At 39.4% G+C, this 16497-nt stretch overlaps 1 protein-coding gene across 1 annotated transcript; it reads right to left on the bottom strand.

The window, feature by feature from the left end:
* Positions 1-2105: 2105 nt before the first annotated feature.
* Positions 2106-14841, bottom strand: LOC124289397 (melanopsin-like). The gene is made up of 3 exons (XM_046726018.1): positions 14648-14841; positions 5153-5286; positions 2106-3389 (listed from the first exon to the last, which is right to left on the bottom strand). Exons 1-3 carry the CDS (start codon positions 14839-14841, stop codon positions 2638-2640), a joined length of 1080 nt encoding a protein of 359 aa, XP_046581974.1. The 3' UTR covers positions 2106-2637.
* Positions 14842-16497: the final 1656 nt, after the last annotated feature.

The raw sequence follows: 16497 nt of genomic DNA, 5'->3' as shown, positions 1-16497 counted from the left end.
TATTGACACGAGCCCTTTCACTTCAACCATATAAGTTCAGAAGTATCTGACCTGCCTTCATGATACAACGTTACTATGCTGTGCAGCCAAGGAATCTGACGTGTACGGAGGACAGGTTTCTTTTTCGGAATTTGTCTACGATTCCTGCTTTTGCTCAAGATAGTCTGAAGTCGACATTAATGTTTCATCTAACCATTCATTTTCCTGTGACTGTCACCACTTTTTCTCTTTTGCCCTAAGACAAGCTTGCCTCCATTAATCAGTCTCATACTATGGGATTCGTCATGCAAGACAATGACAATTGTCCATCAGACGGTTGTCACATGAAGTTGATGAACTGGGTTAGCCAAGTGGTAAAAGCGTTCGCTCGTCACGCCAAAGTCCCGGGTTCGATTCCACACACTGACACATTGTGTGAGGCCCTCTGGTGTCCCCCGCTGTGATATTGCTGGAATATTGCTAAAAGTAGCGTAAAACTAAATTCACTCACTCGTTCATGCATTATGGATAAGACAAGGGTACCTAAATGTAACCTGACTTTGAGAAATACCTCCACGCTTGTCACCGATCTACAGCACTCACTCACTCACTCACTCACTCGTGTATCTGTTTGCTTTAGGCTGCGTCTGTGGAGACAACACTGTGAACTGTCAAATATTTTATTTCTTGAAATACGAATCACAGTCAACTAAGCCACGTCTTGCCATAAGGCGAAGCTTTAACCACAACCGTCAGGTCTTTATACCGTACAACCAATAATGGTTAACACATACAAAAGTATAAAAAATATCACACTTGTAAAACTGTGTATGTTCGTTAAAACGTCACTTCCTGTCACGTGATAAGGCACAACCTGTGATTCATACAGGTTGCAGCTTAAAGACACTCAAATACAACAATAGCAATGTAAGTTATTAATTCTTGAATAAATATAATCGAACATATTTACAGATGCTTGTATCATCTAATAAATTAAATATATTAACAATGTGCTGACTTTATCTTCATTACAAGTACCTGTGTGCTTTTGTGTGGTTTCTCCTATCCTTAGTCTTATCTCAGCGCTTAAATGTGGCCATGATATACAGAATAATAATAATAATAACAACAGTACTTTGATAGCGCCTCATCCACATCACTGAGGGACATGCTCTAAGCGCATACAAGTAACAGTTCATTGTTACCTCGGATATGCCTGTGAGGCGCTAGGAGGTTATAGTCACATTACTTATCCCACCGGGTACCCATTATCGGCTGGGTAAACAGGGGCAATTTTGAACAAACTCACTTGCCTAAGGTAGGACCAGAAATATAAGGTTCGAAGAACGGACAATGTATGATGGTTGCCCTATTTCGCTTTCGAAATGTGGATAACTCAAGGAATAGGGAAAACCTTCACAGTCATTTTGAGAGTTATCAAATGTGTTCAGACATGACAATGAATAAAACCCACCAACAACTTATTTCAAAAACAGCATGTTAGGACTTATAGCAAAACCAAATGCACGAAGATTGACGTGTTTCAAAAATGGGTTTCAGGAAGCTTTTGAACATATTTGACCTCACCAGGGCCCTTATTCTCGAAACGTTCGTAGACCTAAGATTTCTTAACTTTGATCGTAGCCAATGTCTTAAGAATGGGCTTAAGACGTTCGTAGGGCTACGAACGTTTCGAGAATAGCTAGCCAGACTGACTTAAAAGGTGGTGCATTATGGATAGATTTCATTTTAACACATAATATCCGTGCTGTTTTTTGTCATGCCATGGGTTCCAAATTCGCAAGCCAGTGAACGAAGAAATGGGTAGTTGTCGGCAATGTGAACATAATGTTTTTGCAGAACAATATGTCAGTTTTTCTGTCATTTTCAGTTTGACAGTTCCAGTAACATTAATCATTTCTTACAACAAAACAGCCCGTGTAACTCTGGGGCTTGGTCAACATAATAGCAATATGATTCACTGGCAATAATGGCACCAAATAGCAGAATAAGCTCGGGAAGTCATGACACATCAGGCATTATGGAAGAAATTATAATTTAAGCATTAACTGTTTAAGTGACCAAACTAAGTGTCAAAATAGATACAATGCCATTTACACATTTTGTAAAACATGAAAACTGTCGACAACAATTCAAATAATGGGTACGTGTAATATTTCGCAAAAATATCTTTCAAAGGAAGGAAATACTGGCGGTGGAGCAGTTATACGTGCCTTGAGGGAACTCAGTCTCAGGATTATTCTATCAGGATCATTTCGCTTTCAAACAAAAGGCATTGTGTGAATAGGACATGGCCACTCGTGTTCTGTTTCGGTATCCCTAGTCCTGAAGATGCATCATACATTTCAAACTTGCATCACAATACATTCGTTGTGACTAGCATTTGTTCGATGTTTGAATGTTCTGAGCTAAATATTCCAAGGTCGAGGATCCAAATATTTATTTACAAAAATACAAGTCCTGAAAGTATTTTAATATCTTTGTCGACCCGGATGTAAGGTTAAGATTTCGCTTCAGAATACGTTCAGAGCCTTCATTGTTTTAAAATACTTGTTCCTTCTCTTTGACAATGCTGAAAAAAATTATCATGTTGACATACACCTTTCACTCACTCACTCACTCACTCATTTATTCAATTTATAGAAAGAACTGGGGAACCTCCTGCGAAGGTGATGGGCTGTTATTAGAGTTTCTCAGAGATCCTTGTCTGAACACGGAAGAAAAAAGTCGTTTGATCCTCTTTCGCACTTTAGGATGGCTGATTGAGTACAGGATAGGGTTAGATACAGTAGAGGTTTTGGCCACAATGCTTGGAATGACTGCCGTCAGTGGTGTGATGACCGATTGGTCTCCAAATAGACCAATCAGAGCCACGATAACATACGGCATCCATGAAAGACAGAAAAAGAGGATGATGACGATAACAATGATGGTTGTTTTCACCTCGGCTTTGAAGAAGTACCGTTGTCTTCGAGTTCCTATTGATATTTCTGCAGAATGGCTTTGTAGTCCTCTCCGTATAGAAGCCATGGCTGTTAGTATTCTCGTATAGGAATATATGATGACACTGAGAGGAAGAACAAAGTTGCCCACGAGGATTGACAAAACAAAGGATCGGTTTTTCCACGTTTGGGTCAGGTAGTCAAATGTACAAGTTGTTCCAATTCTTTCCAGCATGTACTTACTCCAGCCAAACAACGGAGCGCACGCCCAGGCCCCGGAGTATACCCAGATGAGGATAATGCATATAATTGTCTTAGTTTTAGAAAGTCCATGACGGGGGTTAAGACGAGTCACCACTGCTGTAAATCTGTCCAGAGATATAGCAGCCAGAGTATTAATTGTAACCAAACCTGCGACACCAGTAGTGGCTCCATACATCAAACAAACTGAAAAAATAAAACAAAACATTTCATGATTATTCATTTCGACGGATTAACAATTCAGCATAAAGGCCACAGGTTACAAATATAATTAATAACATAAGAAAACCATGTTCTGCTCACAACGGAATACATTCAAAGTGAAATAGTGAAATCGATTTTGCAGGAATTATATCTTCTTTGCTGCATCTTGCGTTGAAAAAGGATCACCTGCCTTGTACAATATGTCGAATATTTTAGACGTAAGTTTTTCATGCAAATGTTGAACAGATGATAACTTTACAGGAATGCATTTTCCCAACTATGTATTTCAGAAATCAGAACACAAGAGGGAACTGATGTCCATTTTAAATGAGTAAGTGGTGTTGTCATGCCGTCTTCCTTATACATTTCATTCCTTATACGGTTCATTTAATCAGGTTTTAACCAAAGAATGGTACCTTGATTTGAGGCATGTTCTCACTGAAAAATGTTTTTCTTATCGAATGCAGACATTTGATATTCTACTTCAGTATCAACCCGAGATATTGTCTGCGTGGTGTTCAGTGACACCAACCGGTTCATCATTGACCAAATTGAGATTTACTGCTACGCCGCGATGAACATTTGATAAATTTATAAGCTCAGACTTGATAATCCTGTATGTTCGGACTGTCATTGGTATATCGTCATGGCTGAACGTGAGCGAGTGAGATTATTTTTTCGCCGCTTTTAGCAATATTCCAGCAACATTACGGCGGGGGACACCAGAAATGGGATTCACACATTGTACCCATGTGGGGAATCGAACCCGGATCTTCGGTGTGACGAGCGAGCGCTGAAAGCACTATTCTACCCCACCGCCCCCTTGGCTGTAAGTAACGTACATTTTGGAGATAAGTGATATCGATCCTTTGGTAAATACAAAACGTCGACGCAAAGAATAATCAGTCTCGAACGGTATTGAATTTTTGAAGTGGGCACTTGTTCGCTTGAAGCATGAGAACGTCGGCGGCGGGTCTGAGATCTGAGTGACAGATGAATGCGCCACTTTCATTTGAATGAAGTTTGTTTCATCATAGTAACGGGATGGATGAGGAATTCAACGCGAGTAAATGAGTACAATTTATAAGGAGCTGCAGACAATATAAGACATAGGTGATGGCGACCCGTAAAGAATGAAGTCTAGGTGAGGTATATTGTCAACAACTCACGCCTTTGCGTCACAACGCTACACAACGTAATGTATCCATCCAATCCACATTAGCCGGTTCGTATAACAAACTTGTGCCAACATTGATAAAGAGGCTCGTTGGACGTGTTATTCCATTAATCGAATCTAGGATGTCAATAGATTATTCACGATGCTTGGCCTTTAGCCCCGCGCCAATGCTCACTCATATTACCAAAGTGAGAAACAGTCCAGACTCTCTCGGGGCTATAATCTGACATCTACCTGCATTAGGGGCACGGGCGACTAACTCGCGTAAGCCCTGACAATTTCCACGGTTAAGTACATTAGACATGCCCGAAGCCAATAATCGTGAGATCGACTACCGGTTCTTTCTTTTCAAGTTTCTTTTTTCATCTGTGCACATGCACTTCCAACAGAAGCCAACATCTAAAGCTTCCACCCTTTTCGGCCTCTCTCTCACATCAAGATGGATAACTGAACAGCTGTTCAAAGTTCACTCAATCACTTACTAATCTACTCTAGCAAAATATCCATGGAATAATGCATCGGTATTACATGCCAACTGACTATCACACGCATTCGCGGCAAGAATTACCTGTAGAACCAAAGATCCACCTGGAAGAATAGCTGGAGGCAACAAACAGCGGAAAGTCCACTGAGCTCATAAGGAGGTCAGCAACAGCTAGATTGGTGATGAACAGATTGGAAGACGTCCTTAAACTTCGGAATCTGGAATAAAAATAAAGGCTTTTCAAAGAAATTCAGAGTGGTTGGGCTGTCCATGAGAATCAATACTGATAAAGCACATGGTAAACTCCAAATAAACGAGTGTTAAAAGCAGTGTGCGAAGGCGTTTGTAGCACAAAAATGAAACCATTAAGCAATAACCAACTCCCTTGACCAGAAAGTAAATATTGTTTGACTAAAAGTATTACTTAAGTAGTATTTCACTCCAAATGGAACAATACCTACAGAAGAAAAGTCCCGAACGCGCAAAGGGCTTGTGACAATATATGTGATCCCACCATGGTGACATTAAACAGATCATCTAACCCCATGACACATAATTGGATCTGCTGTAATGCAAAAGTCGAGACCATTAAGTCAGTAATAGCCGCCTAATGATGACGACTGAAGCTCTCTGAAGCAGAGTGACAGCAAGGAATATATCCTCGCACGTCCTCTCAATCATGCTGATTGTCACTATGTCCAAATTGGTTTCTATCCCGGCTATTTGGTCAGAGTTGTTAGACAGTTTTCCTGACGAGCTGCTTTAAATAGTTTCGAAACTTCTTTTATTGATAACAAGTCTTCTATTTGTAACCATAGCTGAGATGCATAAGCCGCCGAGAAAAGACAGGCCCCTGTGATGCAAGCGCGTTCAAGACAGGACCTTAATCGAATTAAATATGGCTCTTTTGTTCCTATGTTCAAATAGCATGTCTCATCAGTTTCGGTTGTAGTTGTAGTAGTTCTCTTTTGTTGACTGAATTATTAAGCATATTAAGAAATGATAATAATAATCGACTTGGAAACGCTTCCTGGGAGAGGTTACCGGGTTTGAATTGGCCTTCAGCAACCCATGCTTGTGGAAAGAGGCGACTAACGGAATCGGGTGATCAGGCTCGCGTATATAGGAGCAAGGGTTCCTGAGCTGATACCACCCTGACTGTGCCAGGACCACCTGACCTGTCTCTGCTGCGTACAAATGTTAATCAATAATACATTGTAAGTGTCTCGTTCCTTTATTACCGTCTTCGTTATGCTTGCGGTGGAGGGCATCATTGAAAATGACAGTTCTTCTTTGGAATAGGCACTGATAATGCTCAGAAGTACCAAAAACCTCTCGATGTCCTGACTTTAAGTACCTGGTAAGAGTACCCTAATTTGCTGCTGGGAACACAGCCGTTCTGCAGACGGCTGCAGTGTTGGGTAGTAACATAGGAAAGTTCTTTGTCGGTTCAACAATTCAGCCCTTCCTGGGTCCCATTCGTTGTTGGGGCTGTGTTTAAAAGCAAGGACCCTAAGCTGACAATCAGCCTAACCAGCCTTACGATGCCAAGTTTAACCGAACCCTCTTTGGTGTATTCATCTATATTAATCTGTAAGTGACAATCGTAATGCTAGATATTCTCCGAACAAATAAAGTTTTTGTTAAAAACAACGCGTGCTAATAATATACTGAGATGATCTAACAGACAGGGGAAAGTACTACCTTTGTCTCTTGACGTACGTAAGAACTGTCACTGTTAAAGCCAAATATACTCCATTGTCTACGTAATCCTTGTCCGCAGTCCATTTTCTTTCCCAAAACCACAATATAAGTATCGAAGAAGACTCATCACGATGACATTCATCTCCCATTACAAACTACAAGATGAGTTAGAGAACTGAGTTTGACAGGTCCTGAGCACAATGCCAGACTATCCATAGAAGAGGACAACGCTGAAAATGTCAGCTGCACACATTGTAGTCATGTGGGAAATCGAACCTGGGTCATTAGTGAGTCTAGCTAACATTTGATACATTTATAAGCTTAGACTTGATCATCCTGTATGTTCGGGTTGTCACTGGTATATCATCATGGCTGTAAGTGAGTGGGTGAGTCTAGTTTTACGCCGCTTTTAGCAATATTCCAGCATCACGACGGGGGACACCAGAAATGGGCTTCACACATTGTACCCAGGTGCGGAATCGAACCCGGATCTTCGGCTTGACAAGCGAACGATTTAACCACTAGGCTACCCCACAGCCCCCATGACTGTAAGTAACGTACATTATGGACATAAGTGATACGGTTTGTTAATACAAAACGTCGACTCAAAAAATAATTAGGCTCGATTATCTGCCGAAACTGATTCCATTGGATTAAAACGCAAATTAGTAATTAAACGTATATGGATTGATACAAATCCACCCATTAAGTCTATAGGAGTTCTGAAATCTTTGGCGAATGTGCCCAGATTATGATTGGCAGTCGTGGATTACAATACGTTGAAGGCAACATGCGTGATTTGATCACGTTCTGGAACTGATGTTGAGGAACATGAAATCGATCAACATGTACCTCCGCCTGAGGAACATGCCTTTGTGATGCCATTCAGAAATGGATTCAAGAAAAACACATGGATTAATAGTGACAGATCCCAGATATCAAACCAAAATAGTTTATGCAATGCCACTGATATGACGTCCGACCTTTTTTATTAATTTATTTTCTTAATTACCTGAAGCAAAAGACATTTTTACATTATACGATTCAATGAAACAAAGTCCTCATTCGAAAGTTTGATACCAGTTTCGCAAAGATAATTTTCATGACAATTTGAAAATAAGAAAAATATAATGAATACTATCTGACGCTCAACATCACGGAAAAGTTTTGACGTTAATGCTTCAGAAGGACCATGGGCCAAATGAAATATTTCCGCCACAAGTAATTTACAGTAGTGTAATGGTTAAGTGCTTTGAGGACCAGGGAATCGCCAACAAGATATATATGGTTTTCGTTGGACGCTTTACATTACTTACAGTCCTCAAGTATTTCAATTAATCCAAATATACTTAATCAGTTATACCCATGCATGTCTGAAACTCGTGTATATTGTAACGGTATCAAGTCCTTTAGAATCATGTGTACACATATCTTCAAGATTTCTTATAAACACGAGAGAATTTGCATCCCATCATAAATACATGTCATCCCTGTAGCAGAGCGCTGGTGGCGCATTTAGTCAAGGTCGCTTGCTCGACGAAAAGCCCTTGTTTGTAAACTTGGTGCCATCAATACTGCTCATGGTAATACTTGCTCTGTCAGCACGATCTATGTACTCTTTGGTTTAACCTAAATTGTAAATGTCTACAACCTGCATCAATGCTGTTTGATTGTCTAACGCTGACGCTGATGCATCGTGATATACTCTTCCAATCAACTCGCATCGTGATCTATTCTTCCAATCAACTCGCCCACCAATCACAACAATCAGAACAAGTCCAACGAAATTGAAGTCAGAACTCATACAAACACTGGAGGTTATTAAATTCAATTTGCCGCTAATGGCATTTTACGCTTCATAAAATCTTCTCCGAGACACGTTATGAGACTGCTAACTCACTGGCGTATCTAGTTAACCGCATTAAACCGTGTTGCATAAATTGTTTAACTTCCTCAATAAAAAGTGTTCTTAAACTTCTAACTGTCTAGCGTATCTAGTTAGCTTCCTCATTCAAGCTTGCTCTTTAACTGATTTAACTGCCTTATTAAAAGGTGTTCTTTAGCTGTTGACTGTCTGGCGTATCTAGTAGCCTCCTCATTAAACTGTGTTCGTTAACTGGTTTAACCTCCTCATTAAAATGTGTTCTTAAACTGGGTTAACCTCCTCTTTAAAACTTAAACTGCTACCTCTTTCATCAAACCTCCAAATTAAACAGTGTTCTTTAACTGGTTTCCCTACTGATGACGTATCTAGTTACCCACTTCATTAAACAGTGTACAATGTTTTCCATTCCCAGGAACAGTTTAGTCACCACTTGTCGCAGTTCTATTTTCATCGAGTATCTTCCATGGAGGTTCCAAATTGAGGACAGCTAAGTATTTCCTACCAGAAAAGCGTGTCACTGACCGCTTACGACTGATGCTTTCATGACGCAAATTCATCCCAACCCATCCCAGAGCAGCAAGAGCCATTAGTGTAATGTCGGACATTTCAAGGGAAATAAAGCGAAAGCCTCCGATGTGATTCGCAGACGCATCAAAGGTACGCATTACTCTGTAATCATGCAGTAATCTACTTAAACATTTACATAGCTTACACAATATACAACCTCATCATCCCATAATCTACCAAAGGCAACAGCTCTGAAAGAGCATTTTATATAGCATATCAATGTAGACATCAGATCTTTTCACAATGAATCACATTTGATTATTGAATTTATTTCTCGTGTGTAGCTCATCAACCCGTGTAGAGACACGTGTGCACATATTGATCCCTCACAAACTGAACATTTGTGTAAAATGATATGCGTAAAGTGGGAATAATAATATATATATATTTAATCAAACTCACAGGTTCGTTAAGTTCAACCAGCACTTTTAAATCGTTCACACTGCCATGAACTAATCCAAATTGACGATGAATTCTTGTAATTGTTATACTTTGTAGTTTAACGGCCTCGAGAACGAAAATCTGAAAAACGATCTCTTACTTTGAAATTCTCTGGGTTCGCTGCAAAACATACAACAATGACAATTTATCTGCATTTACCGGCCTTCAGTCACGAAGGTTTTTACAGAGCTGCATTTCGAGTCGAACTGGACGGATTTACTGTTTCAAGTGGTTTTATTTGTACACTTATTGAAAACACCTTTAGGCACGAAACCGGCAATTGCACTAGAATATTAGGAAGGGGAATGATTTATGGAAATACCGGTCACGGGTGTTACTTGTGTTTTCATGATCGCAAACCAGTTTGGACGAATTGAACGGAGCGCTTTGGAACTTGTGTGTTTTGTGTTTCTACATTAGGGTGTGTTATGTTTGAAGTTTTAGATTTTTCTTTGCGCGTCATTTATTAAATTAATCCTAATATTGTTGAATGGGGGAATACAAATGAAAAAGATAAAGCAGAAAGTTGAGATGCCACGAGTTAAAGGAAACCCCAGACAGTAGTTCCAACACGATCATTTTCACAAATTGTTTAAATCCGTTTATAAGATTACCCATCCAATACGCCAATAAGCATGGAAACATAAAGTTTGAAATTATATAAATCCGTAATATGTTCTCACACAATATCTAGCAAATGTACATTCATATCACTGTAAATGTAGCATTTTGAGGAATCCTTATTGACGATTTTACCGGCAGGAAATGATACAGACAACTCTGTATCAGTTTCACTCTTGAAGGTCACAAAGACACGTGTAGAAAATGAGACGGAATTTCCAATACTGCAATGGCTATAAAATCTATGCCACAGCAACTTATACATCATACTTATTGGGATACTTGCGAGCATTTAATTGATGATGCTGACATCAACAAACATTGTTCCAGACAAAAAAGGTCAAGGGTAGATCATACAGGTCATTAGTGTCAATAATTTCATCTGTACTTCTCTTTGGGAGTTCTGAAAAGCGAGGGGGAAAGAGAGTTCAACATCGTAATCAATTCCTCGCGATTGCTCATCTCATAAACTAACATTTATACTCCACTGATACACATATATCGACTCCGTGTCTATCGGTCCTTGTTTTGTTCACTAAATATCAAACACAAGGCAGGGAAGCAACATTTTTTATCTTGAAACGTCTTTCTGTATGACGCGGTTCCGTTCTCAGACGCTTTTCCACAGGAGAAAAAGTTTCAAGTTTTGATTATCACTTTTTACTGATTTGTACTGCCTATGATGATCTACGTAAACGTTTTATTCCTGTCGATGTTTTCACCCATCCAACCTTGTGTACATTTAATCGACTGATGAGTAATGCTACTCCTCTTGTGTTAAGAAATCTTGCCATGTTTATCTTCTATGCTAACAATCGTCGTCGCTACAGCTTAAAGGCTGCCAATGTATAACGTTGTACGATGGGCCGATGGCCTCCATCTACATGAATAAATACTAAAGAGATAGATTAAATGTGGGGGTGTTTTATCATTTAAAACATCCAAAACTCAACAACATCCTTTCCATATGAACAAGGTAAAAGGACGTCCTCAGGCAGATCATTCTTGACAAATTTCAACTTCATCGATCCTGCAAATTCAGACAAGATCTTTCCAGAGAGCCCATGACACATTCGTAACTCGTAATAGTGATTCCAATCTCTGGCTTAGGCTTAAGATCAGTTTCAACGCATCCGGAGTCTTTAATAAGCCCGTTCATGTGTTTTTGTTAATGAGAATATGTCCATGGACGCAGATGGACAATTGACCTAACCGGCACTCGTGAAGAGCAACCTCCTCATGTTGAGTGCAGGGTAGCGCTAATAGCTCTTCACCCGTGTGGACCCGGGGCACAATAGGTCCACAACACCCCATTGCTGGTCGTAAAAGGCGATCGAATTGGGCAACCTGTTTGCCGTGGGTTGCGCCCCTGTGTCGGTGGAGGACAGGAGTCTGGTTGTTGAGGGCAATGGTTCCAGGAATAGCGTTCCTTTGCCCAACACAGCCAGCGACCGTTTCTTCACCTAGACGGGTGGTGAAATGGACCCGGTTCTATCAATCGGCTGGTCATGCCAAGCCCTTTGCATGGTAAGTATTTTACACACATCGACTGAAATCATAAAGTATTAATTCATCAATTTGCCAAGAGTCATATGCCAGTAAGCGGTGACTCATGAGCCAATCTGGTAGGACATATCTTTTCAAGATGTTCTCCTGCTTGCGTATACCCTCCTGGTATCCTTGGTGCAGTCACGTGCAAACTATCCAGGAGTCATCCATCGTCTACCAGAGAATGCCCTACATGGGAGTGCCTTGTTTCAACAGTCAAACAAGACCGCAATATCAATTTTTCAGAAGCGAAGAAATATGTTCTGGCTCATGAAAAATCAGGCAGCTTGCCAGTCCGAATACACGTGGCTTGAGCCCTCTACTCCAACCCAGGGTACACCTCATCAACAATCGCCGTTCAACGTTGCGAATGGCTCCAGCATCGGTACCACAACTATCCCCTATTGTGAAGAAGACCAACAAAAAACTTGATAATTCTAATCACTCAGATCGTATACCAAAGGGTCTTTGTTGGTTACCCAGTCATGTTGGAATAACTGTTAACACAGAGGCCGATTCTGCTGCTATAGGTAACTCTCAACACATCTTTGACACCACTTCTGATACCTTATAGTGATTATAAACCTATGATTAGATATCATATCGTGATCTAATGCAAAAGAAGTGGGACACCCAAGTAGGTGTAAATATATTACATGAAATGAAACCAACTACTTGGGTTGTCAGTCCAGATTTGAGGAGGTCGTCATACAACGATGTTGTATTGGCCATTCTAGATATACACATGAACATTTATTTAAAGGTGAAGATCCTCCATTATGCATCCCTTGTGTTGAGAGAATCACTCTCGTGCATGGCCTGCTTGACTGTATTGATGTTTTTCCAATACAAGGGATCAACATTTCAAATCAGCATCTATGAAGGATCAGTTTACTAATACTGGTTGTCATTTAATAATTGAAGTTTTTAAAAGTAATTGATTTTAATGATAGATTTTGATTATGCAATATAATTGATAAGTTAATTTTGAAGTTGGTCGGAAGAACAAATAATTTTGATTGTTAGTGACTGTACCTTCAAAGGGAGTTGAAGTAACGTACCCCTGAGTGGGTATGTAAGTCTCATTTCGTTCAAAGTATTTTAATCGCAGAATATGTGTTATTTTAATGTTTGGCTAATTGGAGTACAATCGCCAACGGCTGAAGGGACAGTGTAAATCCAGTCAATCAGTCACAATATGGCTGAAATAGTGCCGATGTGACTTGAATTAAACTCACTCACTCACCACAACTGACCTCACCTCCCTCTAATTTCAATCAGGTGAGCGAAACATTCATGAAATATATGCTGCGTTTATTTAGGTCTTATCGGGGCGTCGGGGTAGCCTAGCGGGTAAAGCGATTCCTCACATGGGTACGATGTGTAAAGCCAATTGTCTTGTCCCGCGCGATGAATGTGCATCTTTGATCCGTCACGTACCCCCACTCCCATTTGTATTGCTTATAAACATGAAATCAGACCAGTAATGGCGTTCCAAACACGTGCTCATCTGATCCCTTTAAAACATGTCCGGTAGGGCAGCCAAATGATATGTTTCCTCTGCCATTTCAGTATATATATATAAAAAATATGCTTTATGAAATAAATACACTGCAATTTTTTGGTATGATTAACAATAACACAACATCGCCTTTCAAGAAGAACTAACTTCATCCACTATTGATTTACCATCATGGTAATTATTGAGCAGTGAGAAGGAAGACAGTCGTTCGTTTTTGCCTTTACAGGTTATTACATTTCCTTTTCTCCCTCGCTGCTTTCACGACATTTTCAATGGATCCTTATACAAAACATGACCAAATTGATAAACTTCGATTGGCCATAATTATATCTGAAACAAAGCAATTGTTTTTACTCCTGCAAGAATCCCTACCACAACCTGATGAAAACGAGATGAGGTTTTGAAGTTGTTATGGTTGCCAGAACCAGCAAAGCAAGTAGTAACGAGGAACTAACGAACACCTACCCATGTATACATACCACTGCAGTATGTATGTATTACAAAATACTGGTAGCTGTAATAGTCGGTAAAGAAACAGCATTTTAGCATTCAAGAAGAGAAGATGTCGTGTATCAGACGACTGTTTGAGAGTTTACTTGTTCACTTAAACACTTACAAGTATTCTTTCTTCGAGGTAATTATGCCAATCATGTACGGATTCCAACTCCTTGTCCTTGGTACGGAATGAAATGCTATCCACAATTAGGCTAGCGATACATTTCATGCAGCGTGTCATCATCAAAAGTGAACAGCGTGCAAAGTGTTGTAATAGTGAATGATTCTTTTAAGGTTGCCAAAATGCCTCGTCATCTAATTAGTGACGCGCATGAATGGATTAACAAAATTCCCACTGCAACCTCAAGGGGATTCCGGTAAAGAACTGAACCCCAGTAACCTATGCTTTTTGTGTGAGGTGCGAGATGTCAGGTCATGGAGTACTCAAGCCAAGGTTAATTGAATGCCATCACTACCCGATGGCCAACTGCTTATACCATGGAACATGTTGAAAATTATTGAATAAGTCTTAAACAGAAAAACAACAATCTTTTGACAGCCTACATGAATACCAATCCAAATCTGAAATGCACATGCTATCACTAGCCGTTTCTTACTGCCAACAAATTGCAAAGATTTTATCATCATCACGTCTCAAATTGATACATTATTGTTAAAAATCAAAACTGCCTTTTGTTGAATCCTTTTGGTCCAACTGAAATATCGACGTGTGATTACTATTATATATTATTCTGAAAAAGAACATGGTTCGTATAAAGCAATAATTAATTCTTACCTTATATAAGTCATTATGACAAGCATGTTGCTGAGGATGGATGCTGATAATGCCACCAACATAAAAGTCCCAATGAAAACATGCGGAACAGTTGACAATACTTCATCCTCAACCAAATACTCATCATCATTACTAGATGTCTTTAAAACACGCTGCACTGTTCCATTGACCGTCCATTGATCAAGGACATGCATTGTTCAGTGCTTAAGTAACCAAATGTATCTGGACATTGAGTCATACAGCACGATTTGGAAAGTTGACCACTTTGACGTGTGTGGTCACTGGTATGCATTGCCATTAAGGACAGTGCCAAGTGCAAGCCGCCATGGGAAAATGTGGATGTTTCAACAGCCTACGCCGATCTAGAGAGTAGCCAGTCGTATTGATTAGAACTGAATGAGGTACAACGTTGCTGCGTACCATCATATTCAGAAAGGAATCGGCATGAGAAGCCGAACAATCCTTTGCATTAAGTTAATACTTTGCATGCAAGTATACAAAACGTACTTTGGATTAATTTTTTACTAAGGACATATCATTTCAAGAATATTTCTATAAACAGAAATAACGTATTGATAACATGTCAAGATTAACACAAAACGTTATACACCACACATGACGTCGTAAAAAGAAATTCTCTTCTTTTATCATTGTATCAGTTATAGTTATGTGTTGTGTATTATCACTGCTTGACACAAAAACCAACAAATGCATCTTGAATACTCCAAAACAGGCAGACGTATTTTTCAATTATTTCTCTAATGGATGGCAAATGTTTTGAACATTATATTATGCATATAAGCAAGAATATGTTAGTATGTCTTGCAAGCATGAGCTTGACAACCGAATATGAATATATACCGAAACGTCGCATCATTATATAATAACGAAATGGTAATCCATAAAGTATCCTCCAATAATTATTACTCATAAACTTCTAAAATGCCAATCAAACAGATAATTGCTTTCATGATTTATTATCTTTGAGCAGTAACTACGTAAACCTGTCTATGTGTGTATTGTTTAACACATATCTCTGAAAGCCTAACCCGGTATATACCCGGTTCCCGTTTGTCAACATTTTTATGCAAATGAACGATAAACGACCATCCTTCGTGGTAGCGGTACATATTGATTAACTGTAAGGCTAACATAGCATACCATGCATTTAACTCTGAAGTCATATTATAGGCCCATTAGTTATGACGTCACATATGGACGTCGTCATTTCCCTTGGTAGTTTTTTGCCATCCGTGATTAACTCACTGTTTTCAACTTTGTGCTAAATTTATGACCACGTGAAAATGTAACCTGTAGGTACAGACATAACATTATTTCGTTCATCACATGAATATGTAATCTGTAGGTACAGACATCACATATATTTCTTCATTCTCACGAATATGTAGCCTGCAGGTACAGACATCACATTTATTTCTTCATTCTCATGAATATGTAATCTGTAGGTACAGACATTACATTTATTTCGTCATTCTCACGAATATGTAATCTGTAGGTACCGACATCACATTTATTTCTTCATTGTCACACATATGTAATCTGCAGGTACAGACATTACGTGTATTCGTGCATGCCATGAATATGTAATATGTAGGTACAGACATCACATGTATTTCTTCATTCTCATGAATATGTAATCTGTAGGTACAGACATCACATGTATTTCTTCATTCTCATGAATATGTAATCTGTAGGTACAGACATCACGTGTATTTCGTTCATTCTCACGAATATGTAATCTGTAGGTACAGACATCATGTGTATTTCGTGCATGACATGAATATGTAATCTGTAGGTACAGACATCACATATATTTCTTCATTCTCACG

Source organism: Haliotis rubra, unplaced genomic scaffold (genome assembly GCF_003918875.1).
Source record: "Haliotis rubra isolate DU_JTF1 unplaced genomic scaffold, ASM391887v1 Scf44, whole genome shotgun sequence".
NCBI classification, from domain to species: Eukaryota; Metazoa; Mollusca; class Gastropoda; order Lepetellida; family Haliotidae; genus Haliotis; species Haliotis rubra.
Note: the sequence above shows the minus strand (reverse complement) of the source record. Positions and strands in the feature narration are given on the sequence as shown.